Below are 18598 nucleotides of genomic sequence, written 5' to 3' on the forward strand. Positions count from 1 at the left end.
CTCCCCCTCCCAGCTTTAATCCTGTAAAAACTCTAACCAATCCGTTTCATTCGGTCTGAATGAAACGTATTGGTCCCGGACCAGAGGCTTTGCAGGGGGGGAAAGAACCAATCAGATGCCTTCATGCCGCCCACGCCGCTGCAGCTCCGACTCGGAAGCTGTATGGGGGTCTGTGGGGATGGAGGCGTCTCCATCCCGCCAAGAGCGGAGAACGCCGGTGCGGCTGGCGGAGCGCTGCGGTGCCGTGCAGGCTCTGTTGCCACAGCTACGCCGTGGGGCTACGGCTCTAGAGCCTGCAGCGCACCGCCACCCGCTCTCTGCTCTCCACTCTCGCCGGGATGGAGACGCCGGTGGGCAGGATGCACGTTTGGGTGGGCACAGCCCCCCCTAAAACCAGCCTCGCTTACAGGTGAATGAGACATGGGGTAGTTTTGCTGAAAATGTGCTGTCCAAGATGTCCTGGAAAACTCGACTCCTGCAAATGCGCGTTTCCCAAAGTTTGTGGGGGCGTGGCTTTGGACGGAGCGCTGACGGGAGGGGGGGGATGGGGCGGGGCTTCGAGGAGGGGGCGTGGCTTTGGACGGAGCGCTGACGGGAGGGGGAGGAGGGGGCGGGGCTTAGAGGAGGTTCCACTTTCAAATCTTGCTAGCTCTCCAACATCATGGATAATACCTTTAAGCTATAGTTAAAGTTATTTTGTACTTTTTTGATAGAAGTTTCTTTAAACCGATATCATTTGCATTGTATTCATTTTTGGTTATGTTAATGGGTTTTACGTCCTCTTTGCTCCTTGACTTTAACCAGCGAGAGCACAGAGAGCGTGCATGAGAAAGCTTGTTTTCTCCATAATGCAGCAGGGAGAATAAATTGAGCTGAGATGATTCCGGAGTGTGTCTGTTCCTACTGAAAAACACAACACAGAACTAAAGCTGCAAGCAGCGATGAACGGGCCCTCGTGCATGCAATTTTCACCAATAAAGGTCAAGGACTCTAAGTCCGATGACACCACCATGACTCTTTATGTCATACCATTCAAAAGTTATGCCAGAAAATAGGAACTATAACATATCGACCAATGAGAAGAAGGGCGGGGCTTCTTGCACCAATTATGGTCAAGGACTCAAAACCGAGTCCGATGACACCACCCACGACTCTTTATGTCAAACCTTTCAAAGGTTATGTCAATAAGTAGGATCAAATATGGACCAATCAGGTAAAGGTGGCGCGCTTTTTGGGGTCTAGCGTCGCCACGGTAACGCTTTTGACTGAGAAAAGTAATGGGCGTCATCGCAGGATGGAGACGCACATTTTGATGTATAACACACCTGGGTGCACGTTACGGTTCGGGCCGTATTAACTGGCGAAAAAAATGGCATAAATTTAGCCAAAATGACACGATTAATTCAAGATGGCCGACTTCCTGTTGGGTTTCGGCCATGGCTCCAAGAGACTTTTCTTTAAGTTGTGACATGATACAGGTGTGTAGCGATTTTCGTGCATGTACGTCAAACCGTATTGTGGGGCTTGAGGCACAAAGTTTTCTAGGGGGCGCTGTTGAGCCATTAGGCCACGTCCATTAATGCAAACCATTAAATATAGAATTTTTCGCCAGGCCTGACTTGGTGCAAAATTTGGTGACTTTTGGGGGTGATTTAGGGGGGCAAAAAGGCGGAAGAAAAACAACGAGAATGAGGATAACATCTCCTACAGATACAACAGGGCCTTGGCACTGTCAGTGCTCGGGCCCTAACTAGACCCACTACATGAGCTTCCAGGAATCTACTCACCGTTTTTCCAGCCTGGTTGTCCAAGAAGACGAGGACGAAGCAGTCGGTGAACTTCTGGTTCAGGACGGCCTGAAACAGAGGACATGTCCGTCAGACAGAACCGCCGGGTGAGGCGGGAATCTCAGCTCAGAGACCAGAGTCCAGGAGAAGCACAACCCTGCAGAGCTTCACCACCCAGCTCCAGACCCCGGCTCTCCGGGAGACCCCGGCTCCCAGCTGGACGTGAAAGAACCTCCTCTCACCAGGTACTGGATGCCGCTGTCGTCGAAGTGTCTGCAGCTCTGAGGGAAGCGGTTCAGCAGGACCTTGATGAGACTCTGGTACCAGGCCGGGCTCATGGTGAGGAAACAGTCCTGCAGAACAGCACAATCCTGTTAGCTGAGACAGCTCAGTCTGCAGCTACACCACCGTCACGCCGCACTCAGAGGTTATCGCTGGGGACACGTCTGGCCCAAACAGATTTTCTCATCAACAAAACAAATTTAAAATTTTTCAAATAACAAAATAACATATTTGAACCATTTTTCAGACAATAAAAAAACTGAAAAAAATCAGAAAAATTGTTCAAATATGTTATTTTGTTACTTGAAAAAATTTAAATATGTGTATGTAAAATATGCTTTGTTGATGAGAAAATATGTTTCTCTATTTTTATTATTTTTGTGAGAGGGGATATACATGTATATTGTTTTTCGGCACTACCTTGTTCTCTATAGCTGATATAACTGAATGAATTACTCCTAGCTGGAAGCTAAACAAAGTATCAACTAGTGCTCTGGGGGGGTACTGCACCGTGGAGAAATGGAGTGACGGAGAAGTCCGAAGGTTCACGACGGCATCATGGCAACAGTGTAGGCTCTGCGTTGGTTTAACGCAGAACCTTAAATCAGGCTTAACCCAAATCAGTGACTGCGTTTCCATGCATCAATAACCCTTTTAAAACCCGAATATTGGCAATAACCCAAATTTGCACGGCCATGTAAACACCAATATCCCCTTTGAATAACCTGAATTTGTTCATATTCCGGTTTTTAAAAACCTGAATATGAGCCCTGGGTTACTCCTTTTAAAACCTGAATATTGGGTCATGTAAACACCAAACGGAATATCCCCATCAAACAGAACATGAATCTGTTTTCTGCACATGTTCTGTTCACAAGGAATCCTGGTCTTTTGAGTCCAGGAAGTTCTTCTAAACACGGAGAAACCAAGACCAGGAGCAGACTAATCACTTCATAAATGTAATGAAGGATATGAACATTTCTGCATTTGTAGACGGTAGAAAGTACCGGGATAGAAGATTTACAAGAAGGTGAGAGAAAAGTTGCGCGAAGCAGCATTTGTTTTGAATTTGGATACAGGAAGAAGAAGCAGAAATGACGGGAATTGCGTCATCACGTTCTCCGTGCGTCGCTGGTTTGATCCAGATATCCCAAATGATTAATTACCATGTAAACAGAATATTCCCAATGTTTCAGTAACCGGAATATTAGCAATAACCCCAATTTTGACTGCATGTAAACGTAGTCAATATCGGAATGGAATCGGATCGAATCAAATCTTGATAATGGATTCTGAATCTTAAGAATCGGAATGGAATGGATTGTTAACATTTGAATGGATCCCCAGCCCTAGCCCTACGGGAGGACTTTGGGAACCTGCAACCGGGTCACTACCGAGTCATTACCACCACCAGCCGGACCGTGGGAGTGCTCACCAGCTGCGGGTCGATCTCCCCGATGGAGCGGCTGTGCACGGCCTCCAGCAGCTCCTCCAGCTCTGGGAAGGCCAGCTTGGCCAGCTTGAGCTTGTCCAGGGCCACGTGCTCCCCGTGGAACAGCCTCCTCCACAGGTTGTCCCTGCGGCAGTGGGCCATGGCCTGCTCCACGCTGGCCTGGATCTGGCGGCGGGCCGCCGCCACCTCGTTGGTGAGCAGCGGGAACAGGGGCGAGGCATACAGCAGCCCCTGGGCCTCGGCCCGGCAGCCCGCCAGCGGGTAGAACTCGTTCCCGTCGGTGGGGGCGGAGCAGGAGGACGCCTGGGAGGACGTCTCCTCCCACAGGTCCTGCTCGTCCCCGCGGGAGCTGGGGGCTTCTGCCCGGTCCTGGGGGGGCCGAGCCCCCGCCTCGCCGGGATCCCGGTAGATCTGAGGAAGCTTCTTGAAGCGCCGCATGTCGGCCGTGAGGCGGGGGAACAGCTCCCTCTGACTCGTCATGATCACGTAGAAGCGCAACCTAAACACAAACGTTTGAACACTTCAAAAACTCTAAATCTTAACAAGAGTATTTGTCTTATTTTAGTTAAAATATCTCATTTTTAGTCAAAATAAATCTCATTACACTTAAAACAAGACTCATCACTGGAAAAAACAACAATTTTCACCTGTTTCAAGTAAATTTTCACTTAAAATAAGTAGAAAAATCTGCCAGTGGAACAAGATTTTTTTTACTTGTAATAAGAAGATAAATCTTGTTCCACTGGCAGATTTTTCTACTTATTTCAAGTGAAAATTTACTTGAAACAGGTGAAAATTGTCAAATAAGTTATTTTTCTGGTAATGACTCTTGTTTTAAGTGTAATGAGATTTCTTGACTAAAAATGAGACATTTTAACTAGAAATAAGACAAATATTCCTGGTAAGATTTTGAGTTTTTGCAGTGAAGTTTCAGAGCGGATTCATGTCAGCAGCAGCAGCTCAGATTCCAACACTTGTGGTTCTGTAATCAAGCTTCTGGACTCTTTACAGGCCTGTTCCTCTGCAACCCGGGTTTGATCCTGTTAGCGCATGTGACTGTCTTTTCAAAATGCCTCGTAGGCCTATAGACCCTCCAAGATATAAGTTAGTTAGTTAGTTAGTTATGGCTGCTGCTGCAGAGCTGTCAGTCGCTCTAACTGGATTTGATGGAGGAGGAGACATTTAAACTTTATTCACCAAATTGTATTTCAACTTTATTCACAAAATTTCAACTTTATTCTTGAAATTGTATTTAAACTTTATTTTTGAAATTTTGACTTTATTCACGAAATTTTGACTTTATTCACAAAATTTCGACTTCATTCACTAAATTGTATTTCAACATTAATCTCGACATTTCGACTTTTTTCTCGAAGTGCACAATAAAAAAAAAATATTCCCCTCTCAAATATTTTTTCTCCTGCATGGCCCTAACAGCCTGTCCTAACTGCACGCGAGTGTCCGACTATCGCGTTGCACTGCGTGGCATCGGACGCTCTCTGTCCACACTGAAAGCGTTTTGGGCCCCCACGTTATTTTGATTGACAGCTGAAACTCTCCTTTTAAGGCTGATTTATGGTTCCGCGTTACTCCAACGCAGACCATACGGCGTAGGGTCTGCGTCGAAACGCACCGTACAGAGTGCGTAGGCTACGCCGTCAATTTTACGCGGGACCATAAATCAACGGAACCATAAATCAGCCTTTATTCACCGCACTACCCGCCCGTGTGCTCCTGAAAGAAACTCCTAAAATAACTCCTAAAAGAGTAAAAAGACAAGTAAAAGATGGGTGAGTACGTGTAATCTTCCTAAGTTTGTACTTTCTAAACAGAAAACAAGCTTGATATTGTGATATTTAAATGTTCTTCTATTTTCTTCCTGTCACTCGTGTTGAAAGCGGTTGAAAGCGCTGTAGGAAACAGTCATGATGAGGAATGGCTGATCCAGTTAGTTGAAATGAAAAGTTATCTCTATGATTCCTCCTCATTTCACTACAAAAACCTCAATAAATTGTCATAAAGAAATATTATCTTATTATTATCTTATTATTATATCTTATTATCAGAACCTTCCAGCTCCCTGTCCATCTCCCTCCAGCAGCTGCCACTTTATTGAGGTTCTTGTATTGAAATTACTGTTTCCTACAGCGCTTTCAACCGGCTTTCAACACGAGCGACAGGAAGAAAATAGAAGCAGGGCGTCCGACAAATGTTCAGCTCAAAACGACGCGCCGCGTCGTGCTGCGTTGCTCGGGGCCAGTTAGTACAGTTCAATAGAAAATATTTTTCTATAATTGTCGCTGACGCTTAGGACACAGTGTAACACTCTTCTGTACTGGGGCTGGGGCTACGCTGTACTTCCTCAGGTGTCCTGAGCCTCCTCTGCTGTGCTTGGTGTTACTGTAAACCAGCTGAACTCCTCAAACATCAGGGTTAACAGAGTCCAACATGATCCCGGTCCTTACCGCAGCAGATGCCTCTCCCCGTCCAGCTGCTCCTCAAAGGGAGCGGCGTTGTGACACACCACCAGGGACACGTCGAAGTCGTCGTGGTGGTTCACGCCCTCCAGGTCCTTGTAGGAGCCCGAGCTGCAACACAGGGCGGTGGAGAGTGAGGGGCTGGGAGGAAGCCCCGGCCCCCGGCAGACCCCCCGGCCCCCGGCAGACCCCCCGGACCCCGGCAGACCCCCGGAGACGGCTCTCACCTGTTCCACAGGTCCACCAGGGCGTACTCGTGCAGGTCCGGCGGGCCCTTCTTGCTGTCGGCAGCAGCTGCAGACCGGGACATCCGCAGAGGCTTCATCCCGTAGGTGCTGGCGTGATCCGTGATGTAGTTGTAGAGCTGGTGGGCCGTTATCATCCCCGTGGAGATGGAGAAGCTCCCTGCTTTTCACAGAGACCACACACGTCTCAGCAGGAGCTCAGAGTTCCCCCCGTCCAACCAAGAGAGAACCCCCCCCCCCGTCTCCTTACCGCCCCTGGTGAGGTTCTAACAATCTGCATCATTTATTTATTTAAAGGTTTAGTTATCAGGGACAAAGCATATTAATAATACATTTAAACAAATGTAAAATATGCCAGAACGAGCCAAAAAGGCTATTTTGCATCTGCTGTCCCTGGACTGTGTAAAATAGTCAACCTAAAAGAACAATTATTAAGATATTATCAATAAAACATTTCCAAATAAGAAGGCTACATCAGAATAAAGATTAAAAGGTAAGAGACTAAGCTAAAACACACACACACACACAACAACAGAAACAAGAATACAACAGAACAACATGAAGCAGCAACAGTAACATCAACATTAATAACACAAGACACAGTAACACTAAGAGGCCAAAAACAAACCAGACAAAAGCACTACACACAGAATAAAAAGCCATGCACAAAAAGCAACATTATAACTAGACAAACTAATAGGCAACATGACAGGAGGATCAGACAAACACCGACAGGTAGAGCAGCAAGCAAGGAAAATTAAGCGCTAAAATCTAGCCTTGACCACTAATTAACCACTTTTTTAGATAAAAAAATAACAGAGCTCTCTCTTCTGTTCATGTTCCCCTCCTCTCTGTGTGCGTTTAGCAGCTCTACACATGTGACCCGGACCTGCCGCCCTGGAGGCTCCGCCCTCCTCCCTACTACTGCTGCTGATGTTACCATAGCAACGGCAGCTGCTGCTGCTGATGTTGGCATAGCAACTAGGGGTGTAACAATATATCGTGCCACAAAATTTTGCGATACAAAAACGTCACGAAACGTGTCGTGGAGGTGACAAACTGTATCGCGATATTGGGTTATTAATATTAATCTATTGTGTTTACTAGTAACATCCTATTGGTGCAGTGGGATCACGTGACGACCTCGACCCGTGGACCAAAATCTTCCTCCGCTCAGAAGAAACTAGTACCGTTTTGGTCCCGATCACGGGACTCTTGGGGGTTTTGAGCTCTGAACTTTTACTGATGTAAGGCTGGTGTAGAGTTAAGCCTTACCTTATTAAATTAAACCTTTTTGGGGTAGTGAGTAGGATAAACACGGGGAAACTTCTGCTGAGTTCCAGTGTACTTTAATGTCCCTCAACAGTGTAGGATTTTAGAACATCAACACAGCACCTAGTGCCGTACTGTGGTGTATCACTCCGCCCAATCTAAAACAGACTAATCACTACAGATAAACTGACTAGTGTCATTATAGTCCCTGATTTACATCAGAATATAAAGAATAGATTTATAAAATAATGAAATAACCTTCTTAACTAAAATAAATCTCTTACACTTATAAGGTGAGCATGAATCAATCTTTTTTATGATGTAAAATTGTATGTATTTATTTACTTTTATTTATTTATTTAATTTTAGTTGTTAAATTTCTGGAAAAGAAAAAAGTCAAATCATACATGAGAGAAACTATTCAGTTTGTGTCTAAATATTTGTACTTGTATGAAACTGAAGATCATAATGCAAACCTGACATTTACTTTTAGTTCAGTTTGTGGAAAATGGTTGGCCTGGCTTTCTCTTTAAAACTTAAACAGTTATAAAGCATTACAAACTGGAACAATAGGGCAAACGCACAGCATTGTTTTGTATTTTGTGTCTTTCAAATAAAAGACAATTTTTTTCCAGTCGCATGTTCCTCATTCAAGGTTGTTAAAAAAATACTGCTATAATATCGTATCGTATTGTGACCTCAATATCATGTATCGTACCGTATCGTGATTAGTGTATCGTTACACCCCTAATAGCAACGGCAGCTGTTTTCCTGGTGTTACCATAGCAACGGGAGCCGTGTGTAGCCTGCTCTGTGACCCTGACCTCCCTCCCTCCCTGCTGCTGCTGCTGCTGCTGCTGCTGCTGGTGTTGCCGTGGAAACGGAGGAGTCACCTTGGAAGACGTGGTTCCGTCCGAACTTGGGGATGTCGGGGTGGTGTGAGATGAAGTCGTCCAGGAAGTCTGTGAGCTGGTAGCCCTGGCGCAGCGTCATGTGGCAGCCCACCAGGTACTGGTGCACCACCCGCAGGTGGAAGTCGTAGCTGAACGAGTGCACGTGCATCAGGTCCCGCACCTTGTCACACTCCTCCGTGAACAGCATGGACAGCTGCAAGAGAGCGGTGGTCACGGTTAGTACCAGCAGGGGGGCTGCAGACCCCCCCCCCCCCCCGGGGAGCTGCAGACGTACAGCCTGGCTGCAGCTCCTGCCCCCCCCCCCCCCCCCTCCCCCTCCCGGAGAGCAGTGCAGCCCCCCCACCCAGCAGGGAGTCCTGCAGTTACTCTGGTTTTACGTGGTTTGCAGACAGCAAGCAGCCCAAATATTTCATGGTTCTCTGCACAGGTATACGGAAGAGTATCAGGGCCAGGCAGGAGAAAAGATATTTGAGAGGGGAAGATTCTTTTTCATTATGCACTTCGAGAAGTGTCGAGAAAAACATCGGAGTGGGATTAATGTTGAAATACAATTTCAAGAATAAAGTCAAGATTTTGTGAATAAAGTCGAAATTTGGTGAATAAAGTGTAAATGTCTCCTCTGGCCCATCAAATCCAGTTAGAGAGAGACTGAAAGTTATGCAGCAGCAGCCGTAACTAACTAACTAACTAACTAACTAACTTACATCTTGGAGTGTTTATAGGCCTACGAGACATTTTGTAAAGACAGTCACATGCGCTGTTTGTTATAGTCTCAGAAGGTTGACTTTTTTCTTGAAATTGTACTTCAACATTAATCTCGACATTTCCACTTTTTTCTTGAAGTGCACAATAAAAAAAATCTCCCCTCTCAAATATTTCTTCTCCTGCCTGGCCCCGATACTCTTCCGTAGAAATGTTGCTGGGAGACTAATCTGTGTTCTGTATTCTGTTATCTGTGTGTTCTGGCCTGAAGGGGAACAGTCTCTGGGGTGGCCAGGGTTACTGGAGCGCTGCAGCGCTGCTGCCTGCAGTCCTGCCTCACCCAACCCAGCATGATGCACAACTTCAGGACACAAATGTTACAACAAGCACCAACACTGCAGCCTTCAAAGCCAAAGAGGATTGTTGAGGAAAATACCCCTGGAAGTGTGTCTGCTTCATGCTGTTTGCAAACACCTGTCAGAGTAAAGGTGAGAGCTGCTTCCTACGTCTCCACCCCCCCACCAGTTCATGGTTCTAACTCCAGGCTGTGTCCTCCTCCACCAGGGTGCCCTGCCTCAGCTGCCCTGCAGGAGACCGTGGTGCTGCCCCTGCAGGAGACCGTGGTGCTGCTCCCTGGTGACAGCTTTGGTGCATCGATCAATAAAACAGTCCTAAAACCCATCCCCTTCAAATGAAAACAACGATGCAGAAACGTGATGTTTTATGTGCTTATTACAACTTAATAAGGGTTTACAAGAACAGCAAACAGCTTCTCCTGCATCCACGTCCACCTACAGCCCGTGTGGAGGTGTCCCAGAGAAGCTGGATCAGGGGAGCCACCCAGGGGGCCGGGTTGGGGGACCACAGGACTCCCTGCAGCGCTGCAGGACTCCCTGCAGCGCTGCAGGACCTGGCACATGGCAGCAACCTTCCCCACAGCTCTGTGGCAACACTCGTACGTTTACATGCAGCATAGAAATGGGATTTCTGATGGTATCAGATAAACATCCAGAACCCAATCACTTGTCTGAGTTTACCTGCTGTTCAGAGAATCAGATAAATGTCCAGAGCATGGCTGACTCCGTGACGCTATGTGGCGCTGTAACCATGGTAACCATGGTAACCATTTCAACAAAAAGCCACTTCTGGTTGACGGTTGTTTTGTTTGGTACCAATGTTATGCCTTCTGTACATTTTTCCACTTTATTTGGATCTGCTCCGGTGTCCTGATGAAGCTTCTGCATCTCTTTCACCATATTTTTAAAGGTGTTTAAACAACTATTTAACACGCGCCGTCTCCTTCCACTTCCGGGTGAAGCCCCAGAGTAAATTCTCCAGCTGCTCAGACTGCAATATCCGATGTCTCCGTATACATGGAGTTAACATTCCAACTGTAAACGGGTTATCTAGGTGTTGCTACCCGATTATTAAATGTCCGATATAGGTCCGGAGTAGATCGGATTAAGGTGTTTACATGCGGTTTAAAAGTCCGAACGATGTCTTATACGATCAGAAATCCGATTGAACTGCTGCATCTACTGTATTTTCCGCTCTATAAAGGCGCACCTAAAAGCCTTTAATTTTCTCAAAAACCGGCAGTGTGCCTTATATATGTCCATTACGGTAATTTCTGTTACTGTAGTCAGGGGGATTGTGGGTAATGTAGTTGGTGTCGCCAAAGTAACGGCACTAAAAACGTCAGGAATCGTTCAAGACAACAGCAGCAACGCTGACTCGCATAATGGAGACGAGACGGAGCAAAGCTGGTTTTTATTTTGTTAATAAAGTTTGACATACGGTACTTTTCTTCTTGGTTTTTTTTTGCATTTGCTGTAGGATTTTGTAGCATTTCCTGTAGCGCAGCTCCATCAGGTAGATACGTAACTCAACCCCAGCCACTATAGTACGATATTTTAGCATATATTTAGTGCGCCTTATAATGCGGTGCGCCTTATATATGGAAACAGTTTTAAAATACATAATTCATTGAAGGTGCGCCTTATAATGCGGTAAACGCACTGACTCGCTCAGACTAGTAAAAGTGTGGATCACTTCCCTCCCGATCTCCCTGATGGTGACGTGAGTGAGGAGAAACATACAGATCAGCCGCTCCTCTTCCCGGCCTGGGGCTCAGGGTCCAGGTGACCTACTGGCCTTTTATCTGGAGTCTCTTGAGTAACTAACACTTGATATTATCAGGCACCTTGCTTCATTCTGACAGGAAGGAGTGTGTGGACGGATCTAAGGCAGCAGCTCGTGTCCTGTTAGCTGCTCTCACAGGAAGTTATTGACTACATGGATGGGAGAAGCTGTGATCACTGAGCCCGTACAGGAGGCAGAGAAAACACCAGGCAGAACAGTCACGGCGGGACAGCCAGACATCAGCCCTGCACTTCCTGTCCCGGGAAAGCAGACGGACTTGAAGTGCATCTCTTACACAAACAAGCACGGTGTTGCTTTATTTCCTGCAAACACAGCTCCCACTCGTCTGCTGCAAGTCCCTGCTCTGTGCACTGCAAAAACTCAAAATCTTAACAAGAATATTTGTCTTATTTCTAGTTAAAATGTCTAATTTTTAGTAAAGAAAAAAATCTCATTACACTTAAAACAAGACTCATCACTGGAAAAAACAGCAATTTTCACCTTTTTCAAGTAGATTTTCACTTGAAATAAGTAGAAAAATCTGCCAGTGGAACAAGATTTTTTTGCTTGTAATAAGAAGATAAATCTTGTCCCACTGGCGGATTTCTTTTTACTTATTTTAAGTGAAAATGTACTTGAAACAGGTGAAAATTGTCAAATAAGTTATTTTTCTGGTAATGACTCTTGTTTTAAGTGTAATGAGATTTTTACTAAAAATTTGACATTTTAACTAGAAATAAGACAAATATTCCTGGTAAGATTTTGAGTTTTTGCAGTGTGCTGTCGTGTGATGCTGGAGACGCCGTTGGACTTGTTCAGAGGAACATTGTGCAGCTCAGTCATTACACATCATTACACACCAACATGTTGTGAATTGAAGCAGTTCTGAGTGGCAAGGGTGTGTGTGTTTGCAGCAGAATGTCAGTTACGATTAGGACTTAAAGCAGGTGACCTACGTCCAAATAAAATCTTACTTTAAGCCTGGCACATGACAGGAGAAGGTAAAGGATAGGGGAGATGGGGCTACTACCTCGTAGGGGCCGTTCATGTGCAGGAAGCTTGGAAGAAGAGTCGGTCCAGTCGTGTCCTGGACTACAGATCCATCCATACTACCCTCTGTTATGGATAAGCCCTGAATACAGGCATTGTGACATAGAATTGTCACATTATTCTGATTCACCGTACGAATTGTTACAGATTACTTTTGTAATACTGTATTTGACCCGTTATTTGTACGTTTTGACCGTGTAGAAACGTAATTCTTGCCATTGTAAGAATGAGATGAACCTGCTGGATCTACTGCCCTTACTTTATAACAACTTGTGGTTCTTATTATTTTACCTCTTTTCTTATCATTTTATTTCATTTTATTTGTTATTTACTGTTTAATTGTGTCTTGCCGCTTTTAATGTTGATGTAAAGCACTTTGAATGACCTTGTGTTGAATTGTGCTCTACAAATAAACTTGCCTTTCCTCCCCTGAGCAGCCATGCTACCCGCCCTACTCTTCCAGATAAAACTATAAAACTCTTCAGCACCAGGATCCAGTCTGGCTTCATTATTAATGAGTAGGAGTTTCATCTGCCCTGGCCGGAACAGCCCAGAGGGGGACAGAGCCCCCGGGGCCCAAACGGCATCCACAAAACCATGTTCTCGGCCTAAAATGTGCAACCTTTGTTACAAATCTGCCTGGTGTCCCCATGAACCCACTGAAAGCAAACCCTCACAAACAGGAAGTACTGGTTCTGCTGCAGACAGTTTGACAGGCTGGAGTTCTGGTCAAAACCAGAAGCCTTTACTCAGTTTTCTCCTCTGGGTTACTACCTATCCTTCTCTGAGTCCCTGATAGTGCAGGAGATAACCAAAACAATCGTTCAGTTTGTGATACAAGCATGAAATTTGTTACACACATAGCCAAAGGCATTCCAAAAATAATTGGACGTGGAGCCATCGTGAATTTTCAACATTCACCCATGGCAGCCATTTTTCAAAATGGATGTCTTTTTATATGACTTGGGGACATAATATGATATTTTAGACATATTTACCACATATAGTACTTTGTAGATATCTCTTGGATAATTGAAAAGTTTTCATTTAATATTCAAGATGGCCGCCATTTTTTAAAGATGGCAGCCATCATTTGTGTGACTGTCTGATATGGATGATCTTGGTGTCTAATCAGTCATTATTTATGATGCAGAAATCACATTTGAAACATTGGAATTGGCCAGAAGCTTCCTTCTACCTCAAAACTGAACATGACAACTGTTTCTTTCATGATAACAGTCATATTAGCCAAAATAAAATATATACTGTAATTTCATGAAAATAGATCTATTATACATAGAACAAACTTTGAACTAATAAACCAAAAAAGATCCTCATATCTGCAAGAACTGAACCCTCCAATGAATGGATAAGTAATAGAGTGGATGTTGAAGCTCGGCCGGGGCAAACTGGCAACTCATTTCAACTAATCACTCATTAGAAAACACTTGTTTCTGGCGTCCATTTTGAAAAATGGCCGTCATGGGCGCCATGTTGAAAATTCACGATGGCTCCACGTCCATATCTTTTGGGGAAACCTTTGGCTATTTGTGTAGCAAATTTCATGCTTGTATCACAAACTGAACGATTCCTATACAACTGCAAAAAGAGGAAGAAAGAGGAAAAAAAGAGAAAAAAAGGGGAAAAAGAGGAAAAAATAGGAAAAAAGTATGGAAAAAAGAGGAAAAAACGAGAAGATGAAAGAAATATGGGAAAAAAAATATGGAAAAAAGAGGAAAAAAGAGGAGAAAAAGAGAAGATGAAAAAAAGAGAAAAAAGGAAAAAAAGAGAAGATGAAAAAAAGAAAAAGAGGAAAAAAGAGAAAAAAAGAGCCAGGGCAAACTGGCAACTCATTTCAACTAATCACTCATTAGAAAACACTCTTTTCTGGCATCCATTTTGAAAAATGGCTGCCATGGGCGCCATGTTGAAAATTCACGATGGCTCCACGTTCATATCTTTTGGGGAAACCTTTGGCTATTTGTGTGGCAAATTCCATGCTTGTATCACAAACTGAACGATTCCTATACATTTTATAGCTAAACAGCTGGACTATGAGCGTATGTCACATGACCATTACTGGAAGAATGAACAAAAACACAGGTGATGGCTGCTCGGTGGTGCAGCGGCTCATATACTGAGGCTACAGTCCTCCTGCAGTGGTTGCAGGTTCCAATCCCATTCTGTGCACCTTTGCTGCATGTCATCCCCATTCTCTCTCTCTCTACCCCCTTCCTGTCTGAAAATTTAATAAAGGGCCACTAGAGCCACAAAAAAATCTTAAAAAAAAAAAAAAAAAAAAACACAACAGGTGAGCATGACAAATGAGCAGAAGGCGCTAGCGACTGCCGTTACGCAGCCCAAGTACGTGTGTAGTGCATGGATGGATGTATCCACGGCGATGAGGATCCCCCAACACGAGTTCAGCCGACTCATACGGAGCAAACCTGGCAGCAGAAGTAGACATGACACCCCCCCAAAAAAACTAAACAAAACACATCTGCCATCCATTGAAGAGTATCAGGGCCAGGCAGGAGAAAAATAAAAATATTCTGGAGGAGGAAGATTTTTTTTTCATTATGCACGAGGAAAAAGTTGAAATGTCGAAAAAAAAAAAAGGAAATGTCGAGAAAAAAGTTGAAATGACGAGGTTAATGTTGAAGTACAATTTCGAGAAAAAAGTCGAAAAGTTGAGAAAAAAGTCGAAATGTCAAGAATAATGTTAATGTACAATTTCGAGAAAAAAGTCGAAATGTTGAGAAAAAAGTCGAAATTTCAACAATAATGTTAAAGTACAATTTCGAGAAAAAAGTCGAAATGTTGAGAAATAAGTAAAAATGTCTTGAATAAAGTTGAAATGTTAAGAAAAAAGGTGAAATTTCGACTTTATTCACGAAATATCAACATTATTCTTGAAATTGTACTTCAACATTAATCTCGACATTTCAACTTTTTTCTCGACATTTCGACTTTTTTCTCGAAGTGCACAATAAAAAAAAATCTTCCCCTCTCAAATCTTTTTTCTCCTGCATGGCTCTAATACTCTTCCGTAGCCATCCTTCGACCCAAAATCGATGCGAAAGAAGAGGTTTTTGTCACAGAACAGAAAAAAGAGCGATGGATGCGCAGAGACAGCTGAGACACCCACCAACAGCCAGACCAACAAGCACGGACACATCAGCCTGTTAAAAGCCAGGAAAGAACGAGAATCACAGACCCCAATTAAAGAAAGAAAAACAAAAGAATATGGGACTCTTCCAAGCCTTTCAAACCCTACATTCAGCTAGCGTTGCTTACCTACAGTGGGCTCTTTGGTGTGTGCCATAACCTCATTAACAAAACAGGAAGTAAATCAAAAAAGGAAGAAAGCCCCATTCATTCCCAAGGAGACAAAAGACAGACATGTAGATTGGGAAAGGAAGAGATCAGGACGGATGGCAGCAAGCAGTTTAGCGAGGAGGGGTGAAGCCTGATTGGAGTGGGACACCCCTCCTTGGAGATGGCAGGGACATACCGCACAGTCAGATACTGGGGTGGCATCTGGAAACGGCTTGCAACGAGGTTTGGTGGTGAGGCTGCCCTGATGGAGAGATGACATGAGATGGGACTAGGCAGACACACACACAGATGGATGGAAAGAAAGACTGACACAATTCTACAGACCTTTAGTTACCTGGACATTACTAGGCAAGATCTCCACCGCTAAACTGATACTTGAAATTAAACTCTTAAAACTACTGTAGCTTCCAAACACTGAGCCTCCTGTTGAGGAACAGACGTGACACCTGGCTACATGGATAAACCCTAAATGTTACGTACTTATATATATATACAGTATATATATATAGTCCTCAGCAGCTGCTGTTTGTGAGCTGGTTTTAACTACAGCGCTGCTCTTCCCTGGAACAAAGTACATCTCCTCTGTGACTCTGGTCGGGACAAGTACAACGTGATCAGGAAGTTGTTCAATTCTCACATTTCTCCCTCGGTAACAGAATGGAGGGATGACCCTGATACACGACCGCTCTCCTATCTTAAACCTTTTTTTCAACCTGATCACTTGGGCATCAAGGCGCCTGGCGGTCAGTGAGTAGACCACCAATTGATGAGAAGATCATGGACAACCCTGAACATCATCTTCACAACACAGATATTCAACAACAGTGTCTTCAGTCAGAGGTTCTTCAGATCCAGGTAAACACAGACCACTACAGGAGATCCTTCAGACCTCTACAGGATCTACAGGAGATCCTTCAGACCTCTACAGGATCTACAGGAGATCCTTCAGACCTCTACAGGAGATCCTCCAGACCTCTACAGGAGATCCATCAGACCTCTACAGGAGATCCTTCAGACCTCTACAGGAGATCCTTCAGACCTCTACAGGAGATCCTTCAGACCTCTACAGGAGATCCTTCACACCTCTACAGGAGATCCTTCACACCTCTACAGGATCCACAGGAGATCCTTCAGACCTCTACAGGAGATCCTTCAGACCTCTACAGGAGATCTTCAGACCTCTACAGAAGATCCTTCACACCTCTACAGGATCCACAGGAGATCCTTCAGACCTCTACAGGAGATCCTTCAGACCTCTACAGGAGATCTTCAGACCTCTACAGAAGATCCTTCAGACCTCTACAGAAGATCCTTCAGACCTCTACAGAAGATCCTCCAGACCTCTACAGGAGATCCTCCAGACCTCTACAGGAGATCCTCCAGACCTCTACAGGAGATCCTCCAGACCTCTACAGGAGATCTTCAGACCTCTACAGGAGATCCTCCAGACCTCTACAGAAGATCCTTCAGACCTCTACAGAAGATCCTTCAGACCTCTACAGGAGATCCTCCAGACCTCTACAGGAGATCCTCCAGACCTCTACAGAAGATCCTCCAGACCTCTACAGGAGATCTTCAGACCTCTACAGAAGATCCTCCAGATCTCTACAGGAGATCCTTCAGACCTCTACAGAAGATCCTTCAGACCTCTACAGGAGATCCTTCAGACCTCTACAGAAGATCCTTCAGACCTCTACAGGAGATCTTCAGACCTCTACAGGAGATCATTCAGACCTCTACAGGAGATCATTCAGACCTCTACAGGAGATCCTCCAGACCTCTACAGGAGATCCTCCAGACCTCTACAGGAGATCCTCCAGACCTCTACAGGAGATCCTTCACACCTCTACAGGAGATCCTACAGACCTCTACAGGAGATCTTCAGACCTCTACAGGAGATCCTCCAGACCTCTACAGAAGATCCTCCAGACCTCTACAGAAGATCCTTCAGACCTCTACAGGAGATCTTCAAACCTCTACAGAAGATCCTCCAGACCTCTACAGGAGATCCTTCAGACCTCTACAGAAGATCCTTCAGACCTCTACAGGAGATCCTTCAGACCTCTACAGAAGATCCTTCAGACCTCTACAGGAGATCCTTCAGACCTCTACAGGAGATCCTCCAGACCTCTACAGGAGATCCTTCACACCTCTACGAGAGATCTTCAGAGTTCTAGGAGATCCTTCCTGCCCACAGCTATAAACCTCTACAATGAATCTCTGAAGAGACTGAACTCATTAAAACGACTGCAACAATTATTATTATTATTAATAATAATAATCATCATAATAATAATACATCCATCCATCCATTATCTCCCAGCTCATTACAGGTGAGAGGCAGGGGTTACACCCTGGACAGGTATCCAGTCCAGTCACATATACAGACACACAACCAGACAAACTCACACTCACACCTACGGGCAATTTAGAATCATCAATTAACCTACTATGCATGTTTCTGGACTGTGGGAGGAAACCGGAGTAACCGGAGGAAACCCACGCAAGCACGGGGAGTAGTGGTGGGGAAAAAAATTGATATTGCAATATATTGGTTGCTCTCTCTGTCGCAATAAATAATCCATAAACTGACGCCAAATATCGATATTTTATTACAACACACATAATGGATTTAAGCGGTTGTCACCGCACTATTGTTCATGCACTTTAATTTGTCCAGCTGTTTAGTGTTTACATTTACAAGACTAGGAGGCAGTGAGGAAATATACAAATGCACTTTTTTGTACATTGTATGACATTTTGGCATTTAATAAATACATAACTACATACTTTTTCCTTTTTTATGGGTATTTTCTCTTTTTCAGTCACATATATCGTGATATATCGTTGATTACATTTCTTACAATATATCAAATATCGTAGATATCGTGTACCCTGGGTGGGGTTGGTGAAAGGGCCTTTCTGTGTGGAGTTT

At 44.6% G+C, this 18598-nt stretch overlaps 1 protein-coding gene across 7 annotated transcripts in view; it reads right to left on the bottom strand.

The window, feature by feature from the left end:
• The window catches only part of szt2 (SZT2 subunit of KICSTOR complex), a 146417-nt gene that overhangs the window by 2772 nt on the left and 125047 nt on the right, over positions 1–18598 (bottom strand). For 3 of the 7 annotated variants that reach the window (XM_061737403.1, XM_061737402.1, XM_061737404.1), the window contains 7 exons: positions 15839–15904; positions 8410–8623; positions 6227–6404; positions 5988–6110; positions 3505–4021; positions 2030–2140; positions 1788–1856 (listed from right to left, as the gene is read on the bottom strand). In XM_061737403.1, coding sequence (XP_061593387.1) covers positions 1788–1856; positions 2030–2140; positions 3505–4021; positions 5988–6110; positions 6227–6404; positions 8410–8623; positions 15839–15904 — 1278 coding nt within the window. Of the gene's footprint in view, positions 1–1787; positions 1857–2029; positions 2141–3504; positions 4022–5987; positions 6111–6226; positions 6408–8409; positions 8624–15838; positions 15905–18598 lie in introns of all 7 variants that reach the window. The other 4 variants (XM_061737401.1, XM_061737400.1, XM_061737399.1 and 1 more) reach the window with 2 other exon arrangements.

This window comes from Cololabis saira, chromosome 13 (genome assembly GCF_033807715.1).
Source record: "Cololabis saira isolate AMF1-May2022 chromosome 13, fColSai1.1, whole genome shotgun sequence".
NCBI lineage: Eukaryota > Metazoa > Chordata > Actinopteri > Beloniformes > Belonidae > Cololabis > Cololabis saira.